This window comes from Balaenoptera musculus, chromosome 16, assembly GCF_009873245.2.
Source record: "Balaenoptera musculus isolate JJ_BM4_2016_0621 chromosome 16, mBalMus1.pri.v3, whole genome shotgun sequence".
In the NCBI taxonomy this organism is placed as follows: domain Eukaryota; kingdom Metazoa; phylum Chordata; class Mammalia; order Artiodactyla; family Balaenopteridae; genus Balaenoptera; species Balaenoptera musculus.
Window position 1 is genome coordinate 64,784,358 of NC_045800.1, and position 15,337 is coordinate 64,799,694.

General features: G+C 47.0%; 1 protein-coding gene across 2 annotated transcripts in view; it reads right to left on the reverse strand.

Annotated features, from left to right (window-relative positions):
- Positions 1-15,337, reverse strand: part of HK1 (hexokinase 1) — a 71,054-nt gene that overhangs the window by 26,191 nt on the left and 29,526 nt on the right. For both annotated transcript variants that reach the window (XM_036828247.1, XM_036828246.1), the window contains exons 3-7: positions 14,320-14,468; positions 8,603-8,722; positions 4,942-5,037; positions 4,224-4,323; positions 3,927-4,110 (exon numbers count right to left, since the gene is read on the reverse strand). In XM_036828247.1, coding sequence (XP_036684142.1) covers positions 3,927-4,110; positions 4,224-4,323; positions 4,942-5,037; positions 8,603-8,722; positions 14,320-14,468 — 649 coding nt within the window. The remainder of the gene's footprint in view (positions 1-3,926; positions 4,111-4,223; positions 4,324-4,941; positions 5,038-8,602; positions 8,723-14,319; positions 14,469-15,337) is intronic.

The following is a 15,337-nucleotide window of genomic DNA, read 5'->3' on the forward strand; positions in this document are numbered from 1 at the left end:
GAAAAAGAGCCAGAGGCCCAAGAAGACAGGAAGAGGAGACAGGGAATTTAAAATGAAAGAAGGTAGGGCTGACATCTACAGTAGGAGACAGGTATGAGACCAAAACAACAAAGGCCCAGGATGGAGGGCGACAGGGAGGAAGGCCATGTCTGATCCCTTTTAGAGAGAGACCTTCTAGCTTGGGGGCTAGGGTGGGGTTCCTGAATACTCAGGGCCATTACCCCGCGGTCCTGAAGCAGCAATCACCAGTGAAGGCAGGAGCCACTGTGCCACTACCCCTCCTGTCAGCATGGTCAGTACTCAGTAAATGCAAACTTCAGTCAAAACAGATGAGGGGGTGCGTAGTGGGCTGGAGCTCACCTGGGCACAGAGCCCTTACAAAGAGCTAACACACCTATGTTTTCAACCCTGGTTAAAAACTGGAATCACTTTTAGGCTCCTGAAGACAGGCCTCAGCCCAGGCCAAATGAATCAGAATTGGGAGGGAAGGTCAGTAGGGCGGGAGGATGCCTGGGCAACAGTATGCTTTTTAAAGGGCTCTATGTAATTCTTCTTTATTATTTTATTTTATTTTTATTTTTTTGGCCGCACCATGTGGCTTGTGGGATCTTAGTTCCACGACCAGGGATTGAACCTGGGCCCTCAGCAGTGAAAGCACAGAATCCTAACCACTGGACCACCAGGGAATTCCCCTTTTTTAAAAAAATTATTTTTTTTAAGGTAATTCTAATGAAAAACGTTGCTCTAGGGGACTTCCCTAGCGGTCCAGTGGTGAGGACACCATGCTTCCACTGCCGGGCGCGGGCGGGGAGTGCGCAGGTTCAATCCCTGGTCGGGGAACTAAGATCCTGCATGCCATGTGCCGCGGCCTAAAAAAAAAAAAAAAGAAAGAAAAGAAAAACATTTCTCTAAAAGGTTAATAGAATGAAAGCTCCATGAAAACGCGTTGTATGTGTGTTTTGGTTTTTGTTCCTTTCAGTCTATTTTGTCACTTCCATATCCACAGTGCCTAGAGCAGAACCTTGAGGATAGTATGCCCTTGGTAAATATTTTTTTAATTAATGTCAAAGGCAGAGAAACAGATGTTGATATAGATTATTTGTTTGGGGGTTACCTTCCTATTTGAGCAGTGGTGCCATTGATCAAGATGGCTCAGGATAAACTATTTATGTAACAATAACTTGGTAATAGTTTGTCAATGCTTACCAGATACCAGGTATTGCTAAATGCTTTACATTCCTTAGATTATTTGATCCCCAAACATCCATATGATATAATTGTATTATTTCTATTCATTTTAAAGATAAATGAACTGAGGCTTAAAGGGGGTAATTAATACATCAGACGCCAAAACTAAATGTATGATAGAAACAGAATCTGAACTTACAGAGACTTACGTAGACTTTATTACATAGACCAGGACCTAAGATATACTTGGGTTACAAAATAAATAAAGAAAATTATCATAAGAAGTAGAAAGCCTAAATACATAAAGAAGCATGTACTATAAGTTTTTAAAATGTTAAAAAATTAAAATAAAAAAATCTATTCCTGAAAAAAATATAAAGAAAGAAAGAAAAACATTCCTCTAGACCATCCTTGATGATTTTTGTTCATAAATGATGAGATGCCTCTTAGACATTCTGGAAGTTCACTATGAAAAACATAGTACTTTCCAACAGGACAGAAAACCCCAAACTTAACCCAGATTAAACCTCAACAAAGAGCCTTGGGCCAGCTTTGTCCTATCCCCGTATCCTAGTGCCTTAATTTCCCCATCAGTCAAATGAAGCAAACACCTTTCCCTTGTACAAGGAAAACAAAAGGGCTTTGAAGAACTTGGCATTGCACAGAAGACATAGGGAAGACCCCCCAAATCAGGCAGAAATCTAAGAGACCAGGTAAATTTACTTTGGCAAAAGACTCTCTGGCCAATAGCCTATTTCTAGGAATATATGATACAACTCAAGCATCTGTCATCTCTTTGGAACTGTTCCTACCAAGACCTGACCTATGGTAATCAGTAAGCAGGGAAGCATATTGGAGATGGACCTTACCCCACCCTTCTTACTCTTTTATCCATTTACCTGTTTAGCCACCTACCCATTTCCCAGTCACTCAGCTACACCTCTCACCCACCATCCATCTTCCACTCCCCCACCCATCCATCCACCCATCCTTGCATCCATCCCCTATCCATCCACCATTCCAAGAATGTTTACTGAAAGCCAACTGTGAGCCCAGTTCACAGTTCAGCCTGAGGATATGGTTCAGCCCTTTAGAGAAATTCAGAACTACGTCAAAATGGAGCGCAGAGAATCCAGGTTTCCACCCAAACCATGTAGGATTCCTACACTGAGGCTAAGGAAACAGACAAGGGCCTGGGCCATATCTGCTCAGTTATCACAGGTAACTGCCCTACCTGCTCTGCTGAGAAGGGTGACTTCTGATTAAGTGATCGATAGTAACTACAGGTATGTAATTTCTTATCTGAAACCCCTGGGGTCATATGTGCTTGTGAATGTGGACATTTGAGGATTTTAGAGATGTAATATGTTACATATGCCGCATAGTACCGAATAATCCCAGAGGGGCCTGAGGCAGTAGTATAATCAAGCATAGATCTCCACTGACATGTATAAACAGGCACAGTAAATAGTTTCATGTCGGCTGGGGTCAGGTTTTAGAATTGGGGGGTAGGTCAATAGATTGAGGGGAAAAAATCTTTGGCTATCAGAACTGGGGCTCTTTATTACCACGCTGGTTGGTGCTTCGGCATGCAAAGCAGATATTCTACGCTGGGCCTAAGAACTCAGAATTCTCTCCGTGAGAGACCTCATTTATTCACTACCACAACTCCCAGTGGAGGGGGGCTGGCCATTTATGCAATTCCACTAACTCAGGTGGAAAGCCCAATCGCCAGCCTGGGTAATAGGTAAAATAGGTTTCCAAATGACGAATCAACTCCCTGACAGTGTCTCTCCAACATAGGATAAGGGCTGTTAAGCCAACAGGGTCAATGAACATCTCCCAGCGGGCTGACGGCATCCAACTCCAGGATGAGGCTGCTGGGAGGTCGATCAAAGAGAGCTGGCGGCACGCTAGCATCACAGAGAAATATGAGTGTGCACTTCGGGAAACAAGTAGCTCAAAGGAAGCAATACCCACACCAGCCTGAATAATATCACTCATACTTCTGTAGCCAGAGTTCCCCAAGGCCAAAACCCACTTGCCCAAGAAGCCTGATGTGATGTTCTTTATCAGCTCTGACCCATCTGCCTATACATGACATGGAAGAAGAAGGTCTCACCAAGGTCTGCACGACTCACATGGCTCTCACCCACTCCTCTGCATGACAGGTATTTGCATGTATGACTTCTCTCCCCAACTAGACCTTAAGTCCTAGAAGGGAAGGTGCTGCTTTGTATCCCTGGAGCCTAGCACAGAGCTGGCACATCCTAAGTGTTCAAGAAATGTGTGCTGAATGAACGGATGGCCTCTCCCACCCTGAACAGCAACCCTAGTGAGGACAGCATATGGAAACGCTTTTAAACCTTAGCTTTGTGCTAATGACTCTGTGCTTTTCATTTTCAAAATGTTTTACAAGGACACAATCACAGTGCAATTAAACAAAGAGAAAATCATTTAAAATATGCTTTTTGATCCCTGGTCGGGGAATTAAGATCCCACAACCCACACCGCGTAGCCAAAAAAAATTAAAAAATAAAAATAAAATAAAATACGCTTTTAAAGCTGCAGACTTCATAGCTGTGTATCTCTCCAAAGAAGTGAGAGATAACACACACTTGATGGGTTTTTCCTTTTCTGATCACCTGGCTTCCTGCCCCTCCCACCTCCCACCCCAAATCTTCCATTAAGTGTCCCCTAAGTTCTCTATATGACTAGTTAGAAAGGGTGGGACTCACAGCTGCTTCCCGGGGTTGAGTGAGCCGCGGTCAATCTCCCGGTCGAACTCGGTGCGGATGTCCTCCAGGGCCCCGTCGTCCCCGAAGGCCCCCCACTCGGTGTTGATGCACATCCTCCCTTCGTCGCCTTCCACCAGGTCGATGTGCCTCAGTTCCTCCATGTAGCACGCGTTGGTGCCCGTGCCTTGGAGAGAGAGACGAGATCAGAAGCTGTGACCGCATGCAGTCATGAGAGAGGAGGCGGTGCCTTCTGGAAACACCGGCTTCAAGAAGGGACGAGGACACGGTGGGCGTTACCAATGATGAGGCCGACTTCACACTGCTGGTCGTCGTAGCCACAGGTCATCATGGTCCCCACAGTGTCGTTCACCACAGCCACAACGTTGGCGTCATAGTCCTTGGGGGAGAAAAGGGGGTGTCACCGTCCACTCACACGTGGAGCAGAGATCACAAGCTTCAAGACAGCCTGGCGGGAGGGCTCCTATTTTCACAGCCGCCACTGCCCCCGTGGGCGGTGCTGCTTTCATTACTGCTGGCACTCAAATTCACTGTATTAGAGCGCAGTGATCACGCTGTGGAGACGGCAAGGTGCCCTTCATTATCTGGCTTAAGATTCTTTTCAGAATGGATTTTACTCACAGAGCCACAGCCCTGTGCAAACCACCCCACTGCATCCATGTGCCTTCTGCACTTGATGCAACGCCGGCCTGCTGCACTCGACCATGCCAGCTTCCTGCACAGCTGCCCTCCTGTTGGAAGGAGGCCATCCCCTGCCCAAGGGCTTGGCTCTTTGGGGCAGCACCTCGGACAGCTCTGCTTTGAACCAGCCCCGACCTTCCAGACCGTGAACTCTCACCACTCACCTGCCTGGGTCTTCAAGGACTGCCCTCCCCCCCCACCATGTGATGGCTCAGGCCATGCACTACTGTCCCCTCAAAGAGCCTTGGTCACACAGCCTTCTCCCCACACTCCCCCACCTCCGGGTAGTCAAGGCAAGTGGCCAGTGAGAAGTTACCCCGCGCTTTTTGATAGCTTTCTCAAGCAGCTTCACCACATCCGTTCCCTCCACTCCACTCGCTTTAAATCTCTTTGTCCAGGTGATCAGGATGGCCTGCAAAGGAGAGTAGATGGGGTTGGAAGAGGGCTGGGAGGTCCCTGGGGGGTCTGCTCAAGGACAGTGACAGAAGCGGAGGCCCAGAGGGGACAAGAGGTTCACTCCAGATCACACTGGGTAACAGAGCCAGACTCTGTCCTATCTCCTGTTTATCCGTCCACACAATGGATTTCTCTGGGGGCTGCCATGGGGAAAAACCCTGCAGCCAGTGGCTGGCCAGTGCTGTGGTGTCACACGGCACGCAAATCTAACTGATGTCAACTGCACAGCCAGACTTCATTTAAAAAGAGAACAAGATTGTCATACAGAGTGAAGTAAGTCAGAAAGAGAAAAACAAATACAGTATGCTAACACATATATATATGGAATCTAAGGAAAAAAAAAAAAAAAAGGTCATGAAGAACCTAGTGGCAAGACGGGAATAAAGACACAGACCTACTAGAGAATGGACTTGAGGATATGGGGGGGGAGGGGTAAGATGTGACATGGTGTGAGAGTGGCATGGACATATATACACTACCAAACGTAAAATAGATAGCTAGTGGGAAGCAGCCACATAGCACAGGGAGATCAGCTCGGTGCTTTGTGAACACCTAGAGGGGTGGGATAGGGAGGGTGGGAGGGAGGGAGACGCAAGAGGGAAGAGATATGGGAACATATGTATATGTATAACTGATTCACTTTGTTATAAAGCAGAAACTAACACACCATTGTAAAGCAATTATAGTCCAATAAAGATGTTAAAAAAAAAAAAAATGAAAAGGCAACCTACTGAATGGGAAAAGATATTTGCAAATGATATATCCCATAAGGGGTTAATATCCAAAATATACAAAGAACTCATACAACTGAGTATAAAAAAAAATCCCTCAAAACAAAAAAACTGTCTGATTAAATAATGGGCATAGGACCTGAATAGACATTTTTCCAAGGAAGACATACAGATGGCCAACAGATACATGAAAATATGCTCAATATCACTAATTATCAGGGATATGAAAATCAAAACCAAAGTGAGATATCACCTCACACCTTTCAAAATGGCTATTATCGAAAAAACAACAAATAACAATTGTTTGAGACGTCATGGAGAAAAGGAAACCCTTGTACATGTTTGTGGGAATGCATATTGGTGCAGCCACTATGGAAAACAGTATGGAGGTTCCTCAAAAAACTGAAAATAGAACTACCATACAATCCAGCATTTCCACTTCTGTGTATTTACATGAAGACAATGAAAACACTAAATCAAAGAGATATATGTACACTTGGGTTCACTGCAGCACTATTTACAAAAGCCAAGATATAGAAGCCACCTGTGTCCATCAATGAATGTATAAAGAAGATGTTTTATAAATATTCAAAACCAAGCAGGACCCTATGGGGCCTTCCTAGGACAGACCTCCTAGGCCTTCCCTGAATTCCAAAGAATAAATTTAATCAGAGAAGTGGGAAAATGCAGAAACAAAGAAAAGCAGTCAAGCAAGACAAAATAATATCAGTTTAGCCATTAAACAAATTCAAGGACATTTAGTTCCTTTTCAAGGGCTATAGATAATATTCTGAGCCAAATTCTTTGATCCTTTTTGCAGATATTGAAACCACCACCAGGTGGAAGAAGTTAACTGTATGCTGCTCACAAGCACATTAGACCCAAGACTGGTTGGAACCAGAAGGTTGATGATGTTGACTCCCCATTATCTCACCACCAACCAATCAGCAGACCTTCCATGAGCTGGTCACTCACCCTGCAACCCCCTTCCTCACCCTATCTTTAAAAAACCTTTCCCTGAAAGCCACTGGGGAGTGCTAGCTGCCTGGACTCCTTGCTTGGTACCCTGCAATAAATGCTGCACTTTCCTTCACCACAAAAAAAAAAAAAAAAAAAGAGAACAAGAGAAATGCCGTTATTACCTGATCACCTTTCTGCACTTTCAAACCAGACCTTGATTTCCACAGCCCCAATGAACTTTTGTCAGAGCCAAATTGGGAAGGGAAACAAAATGCTAAGATAATTTTTGGCTACTGAGCTTCTAAGAGCCACGTCCTGAGATTAAAGGATAACACTGACTATGTATGATTCATGCCTCTTCCCCAAGTCTGGAACTTAACCGCCATTTGTAAGCGGTGACACTGCAATTTATACAATATGATCCATCTCTGTGTGTATATTAATGGAGAAACATTAAGGACAGACATCCAATTCACTTGGGAATGTAGAAGGGTAGGAATTTTTACTTTTTGCTTTACACCTTTATATTATTTCAGTTGTTTTACATATTGCATCTGTATTTTTTTTTTTTAATCAAGGATACTAGAAAAGAAAAAAAATTGTTCTACTTGACTCTGCCTCCGAATGGAGGAAGTCACTATAAACGCGGCAGGGTTGGGAGGGGCTGCTGTTCAGGCCCTGTAGCCTCCGGGGTGACGCAGCGATGGGGAGCTTTTCCACACTGGGCTGCCCCGCGCTCTGAAAGCCACACAGCCTGCAGGACGCACCGGGAAGGACAAGCAGCAGCCTGAAGCCGAGCCAGGCACTCCAAAAGCCCCTGGACACTCTGTTTTCTTCCCTTCAACCCTCAGGCCTCCAAAAGCCTTGGAGAACATGGTATTGTGGAAAGAACGTGGGTTGGAAATCAGGAGATTGATCCTATTCCCACCACCTCTGCCCATTTCCTTGTGGGCAGTTTCCCCAACTCCTCTGAGGCCCACTTTGCTCATCTGTGGAAAAAGGCAGCTGGTCTAGATTTGGACAACCTTGAAGGTCCCGGGCAGCCTTGAGGAGTGGGCACAGGCCTCCGGATGGGTAATTAGAGCCTGTGATCCACTGGCTTCCTGGCAGGAAGCATGCCCAGTTTAGGAAGCCCTCTCCGGATGGGAATCAAGGCTGGCAGGTGGGGGGCACACTTTTGGCTCCTTCTCTGCCAGGCACATCTGCCCTGCCCTGCGGGGCTTTTGTGCCCCTGAGGACGTTCCCGCACCACTTCTGCAATGCCTCCTTCCCTGAAAGACTGCACCTCTGGGGGGCAGGCCATGTCTGCGTGCAGCTCTTTCCCAGGGCCTAGCCCAGCCCACACAGGGATGGCACTCGGGCCACAGCCACTGATGAACAAGCATACAGCCAGCACTGTCGCTTCATTCCCAGGCCATCTCCCACCTCTCCTTGTGGGAGGAGGGGTGTCTCACCCTGTCTCTGCCCAGGGAGTGTGGCTATCGAGCCTCAGTTCTCAAAAGCAAGGGAAACTCGTACCAACAACAGGCCTTGTGAAAGGTCACTAAACCTACTTTGTTTTCCTTCACTTGCTTGAGTTTAAGAAATGGTCCTCTCTACCTAATGGCCACAAATACCATGATTCGTCTCCAAAAATACATATATAATTAAAGCAATTAGAAAATAAACATGATTGTCATGACCTTACATTAATTTCTACAAATATTTCTAAAAAACACAAGATACACAAGCCATCCTGTAAGCAAAAGGGAAAAGTAGTCAAGGGAAAGGGTTCATTAGCATTTCCCCTATGGGGCTTCTGTGGAGCACTATGATCCCAGAATGTCTTACCTCGTCTATTTTGGATTGCCGACAAGGGAAAGAAAACGTGAATCCGACAGGTAATTTCTTGTCCTTGATTTTTTTTTTCTCCATGAAGTCTCCCAGGCACTCAGCGACATGATCAAAAAGCTGGAGGAAGCACAAGAGAGCAGTCAGGAGGGAGGAAGGGGACTTTTAGCAATTCAGGAAAAATGTGAACAATTCTCTGCCCCACACAGAAAGGAGCACGGCTACCCCAGCTGCCCATACCCAAGGCACCCAGTGGCCCTGCATGAAAAGCCATGCTGGGGACTTCCACTGCAGGGGGCGCAGGTTCAATCCCTGGTGGGGGAGCTAAGATCCTGCATGCCTCACGGCACGGCCAAAGTAAAAAGAAAAGCCATGCTGTGTGTGACTGGCAAAGAAGAGTCCCTTGAAAAGAGCCTGCTTCATGGGCCACCACGGCTTAGGAAGCCTTTTAAAGGCTTCCCACAGAACTGGCCTCTCAGTGGTCACTAAGACGTATTATCTGGGTACTGAGGAAATGTAAAAATAAGCGAAAATCAGCTCATCCTCCATAACACACAGGCCATAGATCACCAGCAGCCACCCAGGTGGAATGGCCATTTGGCCCCTTCTCTGTATCTCTATCTCCATCTCTATCTCCCTCGCTCTGTCAATTCCAGAAGCTCCGCGTAATACATATATATTCCTAGCCTCTAGCCCACTTGCGTGATTTCAGAATCTTCAGGTTAACAAATTTTTACTTTTTACTCAAGTATAACATGCATGCAAAAAAGTGCAGACATCCTAAGTATAGGGTTCACTGGATTCTCACAAGCTGCACCCACCTGTGTCACCAGCACCCAGATCGAGAAACACAATGTTATCAGCATCCAGACACCCACCTCGTGCAGCCACTGCTGCTGCCACCCAACCCCACAAGGGCAATCGGCAGCCACTCTGACTTCAGACACCCTCGATTAGTTTTGCCTGGTTGTCTACTACGTATAAATGGAACAACAGTGTGCACTCGTTGGTGTCTGCCTTCTTTTCCTCTACACTATGTGTGTGCCATCCACGTTGTGTGTCTCTGTAGATTGTTGATTCTCACTGCCACACAGTATTCTATGGTGTGACTATACCACAGTTTATTTAGTGGATTGCAGTTTAAGTTTGCCAGCTCCACAACATGTGGCCGGGATATGTATACGTATCTTAGACTCCACTAGGAAGAACCCAGAACGCTGTTTCCCTAGCCTCTGCGTGAATACTGTCAATGATGGGACACTCACCACCTCTAAGGCAACCTTTTGGATCTCTCCAATACCTCCCCTCTTCTCTAAAATGTATCCAGAACTGAATATAATATTTTATATGTGTTCTGACCAAGAGGAAAGCTTAGTTGAACTAAGAACCTCCCTTTCCCTTGGCTCTATACCTCTATTAATGTAACCAAAGCATATATATGCTCTTTCGGCAACCATATGCCACAGACCAGGTAACCTCTCTGGTTTTTTTCACATGGCTGTCATCTAACACAGACCACTAGACCTCCTTGTATATGGGACTGACACAGCTAATGGAGCTCCTCAAAGCCCAGAGAAGGCAGTGTTGGCAGAGCCAAACCACAGGGTCACAGGAAGCAACCCCAGCCCATGTTCCCAGACAAGGTCATCTGCCTGAAGGCTTTATTTGCAGGGTATCCTTTTTTTCCCCCCATATTAAACTTATAGTTTTATTCAGGCTCGATTTTAACAAAAGTGTCAGGGAGAGAGCCCACAGTAAAGAGTGAAGCCCATGGGGGTAGGTCCCTCCCAGATGCCTGAGGAGGGGGCAGGTCCCCTCCCCTCTCCCTCTCTTCCCTCCGCATCTAAAGGGATTTGGGGAGAAACACAGGGGAGGGGGCTGGTCCCCAGTCTGTGCGGGTATGTTTTGGATAAAGGGCTATGGAGGAATAAGGGACCAGCCCAGGGAGGAGCGGGGGAAGGGCACAAGGACCACCTGCCAGAATCCACAGCTTTCTGATTCCAGCCTGAATTCAAAAACGAAAAAAAACTAGACCACAAGCAGCACCCACTCCCTCTCCCCGACCAGGGCTGTAGTTCGAGGGGAGAAGAGGAGGCCTCTTCACCGAGGTCGTGGTTCACTCACTCCTGGCCAATCTGCCGGGGCCCCCTGACAGACTGAGGGGGTAGAGGAAACCAAAACAAAACGTCAGATAAATTGTATAGGAGGAGCCCAGCCAAGGGCCAGGCCAGAGCGGGGCCAGGCTGGGGGACGGGGGCCTCTGCGGGCTGGGGGATCACTGCCACCCTCACAGCCACTGTGCAGGGTCTCCTTGAGAGACCTAGCCCCATCTTTCCCCAGGTGTCCTTGACCCAGCTCTACAGTCTGACTATCCTGCCAAGGTAAATGAGAAGTTGTCAGTTTTGACTTGGGAGTCTCTGTCCCTGAGTCACTATTACTCAGGTCATGGCTACAGCGGCGACTGACTAAGGAGACACATGACCACCTTCCCCGGAGAAGCCCAGCTAAACTTCCTGCGACCTACATTTCTGAGCAATATAAACCCATTACTAAGCCCGTCAGCTCGCCCCACGTCATTTGCACTTAGAAGCTCCAGGCTCCCAGGCCCTCAAGAGAGCTGGCTGGGTGGAAGGAAGGAAGGCAGGCTGTGGGCAGGAAGAGGCAGGGAGAGCTCAGCCGCAGAAGTGGATTCACAGGGCTGGGGCGCTGGAAGCAGCCCCCCGCCCCCATTCAAGCCAAACACACCCACCCCTTAGTGCTCTGCTAAGAAGGAAATGTCCCCAACCCAGGGGTGTTCCCCTAGGCTAACCCACGTCTGTGACCAGCCAGAAAGGGAAGTTATCCAGCCTCTCGGCACGCAAAATTTTAGTGTCTAAAAAACATTTTTTTTTCTTTCCTGACAACATGTACATTTATATAATTTAAATAAATTTAAATTATTTATTTAGTATTCAAAATTCCAAAAACTAAATAAGTGATGTTTTAAGAAGGTTGCATTTATGCTTCTGAAATTATTAAAGCTTAAAATTGCACTGAAACTTTCGAGATACCTTGTGTGTCTGTGTGTGTGTGTGTGTCTGCGTCTGTGTGTGTGTGTGTGTGTGCTTATGTAGAGAAAGAGAGAAAGAAGGATAAAGCAAATAGTTAATTGGGAAATCTGGATAAAGGGTATAAAAAGCTCTTTGTGCTTATCTTAAAGCTTTTCTGTAAGTTTCAAATTATTTTGAATAAAAGGTTTAAAAATCTAGCAAAAATTCCTGTACATTACAGAAGATGAGATCACAACCCCAAGAATTCAGCACAATTCACAGTCTATAAGTATGAGTTGCTTCATGAGCAAAATGGGGCCCTTGGTTTACTAGAATATTCAATAGGTCGATAAGAGATCTCAGAAAAATGGACCACTAATACTTATTGCTAACCTCACACCAAACTTCTGGACAAGAGGTTACGGTTTCACCCCTATTTTTCTACTGCTAACCTTCTCCCTCAATCACTTGGACCTTCCTCCTTACCCACAGCCCTCACATTTCCACACCATCAAACATTTTTAATAAAAATATAAATTAATTTTTTAATTAATTTAAAACAAAGACAAAACCTAGCCTATGAGTGTCCCATGTTGCTAAAACTATAACATCTGGAGCCAGACTGCCTGGGTTCAAATCCCAGCTCTATCGCTTATGTGCTGTGTGACCCAAGGGGCTGGTTACTTAACATCTAAGCCTCAATTTTCTCATCTGTGAAATGGGAATAATAATAATACCCACCCCATAGGGTTGTTGTGATGATTAAATGAGTTAATCCAAATAAAGTGCTTAGATCAGTGACATACATAACAAGCTCTATGTAAGTTTTTGCTATGACAATATAACATTATCGTTATCATCATCATCATCATCACCATCTTTTCTCTGCAGACTGCTTGAAAGGGACAGAGGAAGAAACAGCAGGAAACAAAGTGATCCCAGGGCTGCGAAGATGGGGACAGAGGCTGGAAGAGTCAAGGTCCCAGAGGCAGCAATAAGAAGAAAGTCACGGGACTTCCCTGGCGGTCCAGTGGTTAGGACTCCGCGCTTCCACTGCAGGGGGTGTGGGTTCGATCCCTGGTTGGGGAACTAAGATCCCACATGCCCCAACGCGGCCAAAAAAAAAAAAAAAAAAAAAAAGAAGAAAGTCACTGTGGAAGTGACGCAGGAAGTGTGCACCTGAGGTGGGAGGCATCCCTTAATTTATAAACCCTGCTCCTAAAAGGTCAGGCCAAAGCACACAGGAATGTCTGCAGCACAGGGTGTGAGTCCCAATGGTGAAGCAAGAGGCAGAGGTGGCTCGACCCAAAGACCATGGGGAACAGAGTGACAGGTCAGTACTTTTGGCAAATGGGGAGAGCAGGATGCCAACCAGAGGCTGCTGGCCACCTGCATAAAGGAACAACGCAGCAACCACTGGGCAGGACGAGGAGACCTACTTGCTGGCAGCCTTCATGCACACACTGGATGAATGAGCCAGTTTCTGAAGCCCAGTGATGGAGGGATAGGCAGGGCGACCTCCCGGCAGGGCCATCAGATGAGTGATGCACTCTTTCAGCAGCTGACTGAAAAGTGGCCCATCTGTCCTAGGGACAGTGTCCCCTTCAATGCTCACTGTGACATGGTCTGAAAAGCTCTGAACCCAACCCCCCGGCAGTAGGTTAAAGGCCGGGATTAGCCCTTTTCTCTCGTAGAAGGAAAAGGCAGAGAGCTTGCATCAGGTCCCACCCACGTTAATTTAGGAACAAAGTGGAGCCAAGCGAAGGCTCTGGGTCTCATCTCAAAGTCCAGCCCAGAACCAATAAGTTTTCTGGAGAACTTAGTCATGAACCTTGCCGTGAACACACCCTCCCTAAAGCAAATATTTGGCAAGCTCTGAATAATACATATCCTGACAAAGGCCATGACTCAGGAGGCGAGCTTCAAATGGGAGTGGCCAGAACACCTACAGGAAAGGGTGAGGAGTAGAACAGGACCCGGAAATGACTGAAAACCTGACCGGGGGCTGCCCACACCCTGATCACAGGGTCCTCAGTGAGCCTTCGGCCCATCACCCACCACGACCAGATGGGGAAGCAGGGAGGGTGGACAGGCCCTTCTGAGCATGCCCACAGCCTCGACCAGCAAAGGAAGGCAGCCCTTCCGTTGGCAGGGGTTACGAGTGTGAGAGGAAGGGATGGTGACTTTCCAGGCAAGGCCTTGCCCTCGGTGCTTTCTGGGCCAAGGACTTGTAGAAGACTATTAAATCGGGTAGCCAGGAGCCCTTTATAATAGCCCTCGGGCTATGAGCTCAGATTCCTGCTGCCCCACAAGGTGACAGTCATAACCTATGAGGCCTGGGTCTTTGGTGAACTGGGTGAGGACGACAATGGCTTGGAAGAAGGGTTTTCACCCAAGGGCTCTGCTACCCCTCTGCTGGGGAACCAAGCCCAGGATCCTTAGGGAATCGATGCATTTACCTGCTGGGCCTCCTCTTCGCACCCCTTACCTGAGAGTCCCAGCAGCCCCCTCCCATCCACCAGTTTACGCACATGGTGGGGTCTCTTCAGGCAGTCACACTCTTCCACCCAAGAGTCCTCCACTCGTGCCTAGGATGGACTCCCAGTGCTTTGGGGTCTGGTTCCTGGAGGTACCCTGGGGCCTGATGCTGGGGCCACAGGGGCTGATCAGAAGGGAGCAGGGACCCACCTGGCTTCCACTGCCGTGCATGATGTTCTCCGGGGTGTCGTAAACCTCGGACTCCATATGAACAGTCTGTTTTTGCTCATGATTCACTTGCACCCGCAGAATTCGAAAGGAAGACCCGCCAAGATCCAGGGCAATGAAATCTCCCTTTTCTGTTTAGGGAGACAACAGTATCACATCAGATTCAAGTGCTCCGGGAAAGTCTCATGCTCTGCCCGCTTCTCAACAGGGTCTGGCCCCACCGCGCTGTGCTTTCGGCCAGAAGCAGGAGTCATTCAGACCCCATCGGACCACTGCCCCGCCTGGAAGAGTGGGCAAGAGAAACCCTCTCCCAGCCGGGCGTCCCTAGATAGACAGCTTCACACAGTCCTGCGCACTCCCGACTATAGGAGAATGGAAGTATGGACTTAAGTACCAAGCCCTACCCATCTTTCTCTAATTTCTTACCCTTTTTCACAAATGGCTATGTTATCCATAAAGACAAAAACAGCATTTCAAGTCAGAGAAAACCCTACATCTGAGGTCCATTCCATGCCTTGGGTTCCTTCCCCATCAGCTCAGACACCAATTTCAGCTAGTCCAGAGCTCCACTGATTCCCCGGGGGATTTTTTTATTTTAATTGTGGTAAAATATACATAACATAAAATTTTCCACTGCAACCATTTCTAAGTGTACAGTTCACTGACACTAAATAAATTCACAATGTTGTACAACCATCACCACCATTCCCAAAATTTCTCATCATCCTAAACAGAACCTCTATAACCATTAAGCATTAACTCCCCATTTCCCCTGTCCCTAGTCCCAGGCAACCACGATTCTACTTTCTATCTCTATGAATTCGCCTATTCTAGATATTTCATGTAAGCGGAATCATGCAGTATTTGTCCCTTTGTGTCTGGCTTATTTCACCTTGCATAGTCTCAAAGATTCATCCACGTTATAGCCTGTATCAGTAGTTCACTCCTTTTTGAGGCTGGATGATACTCCATTGTACGTGTATCCATTCATCTGTTGCTG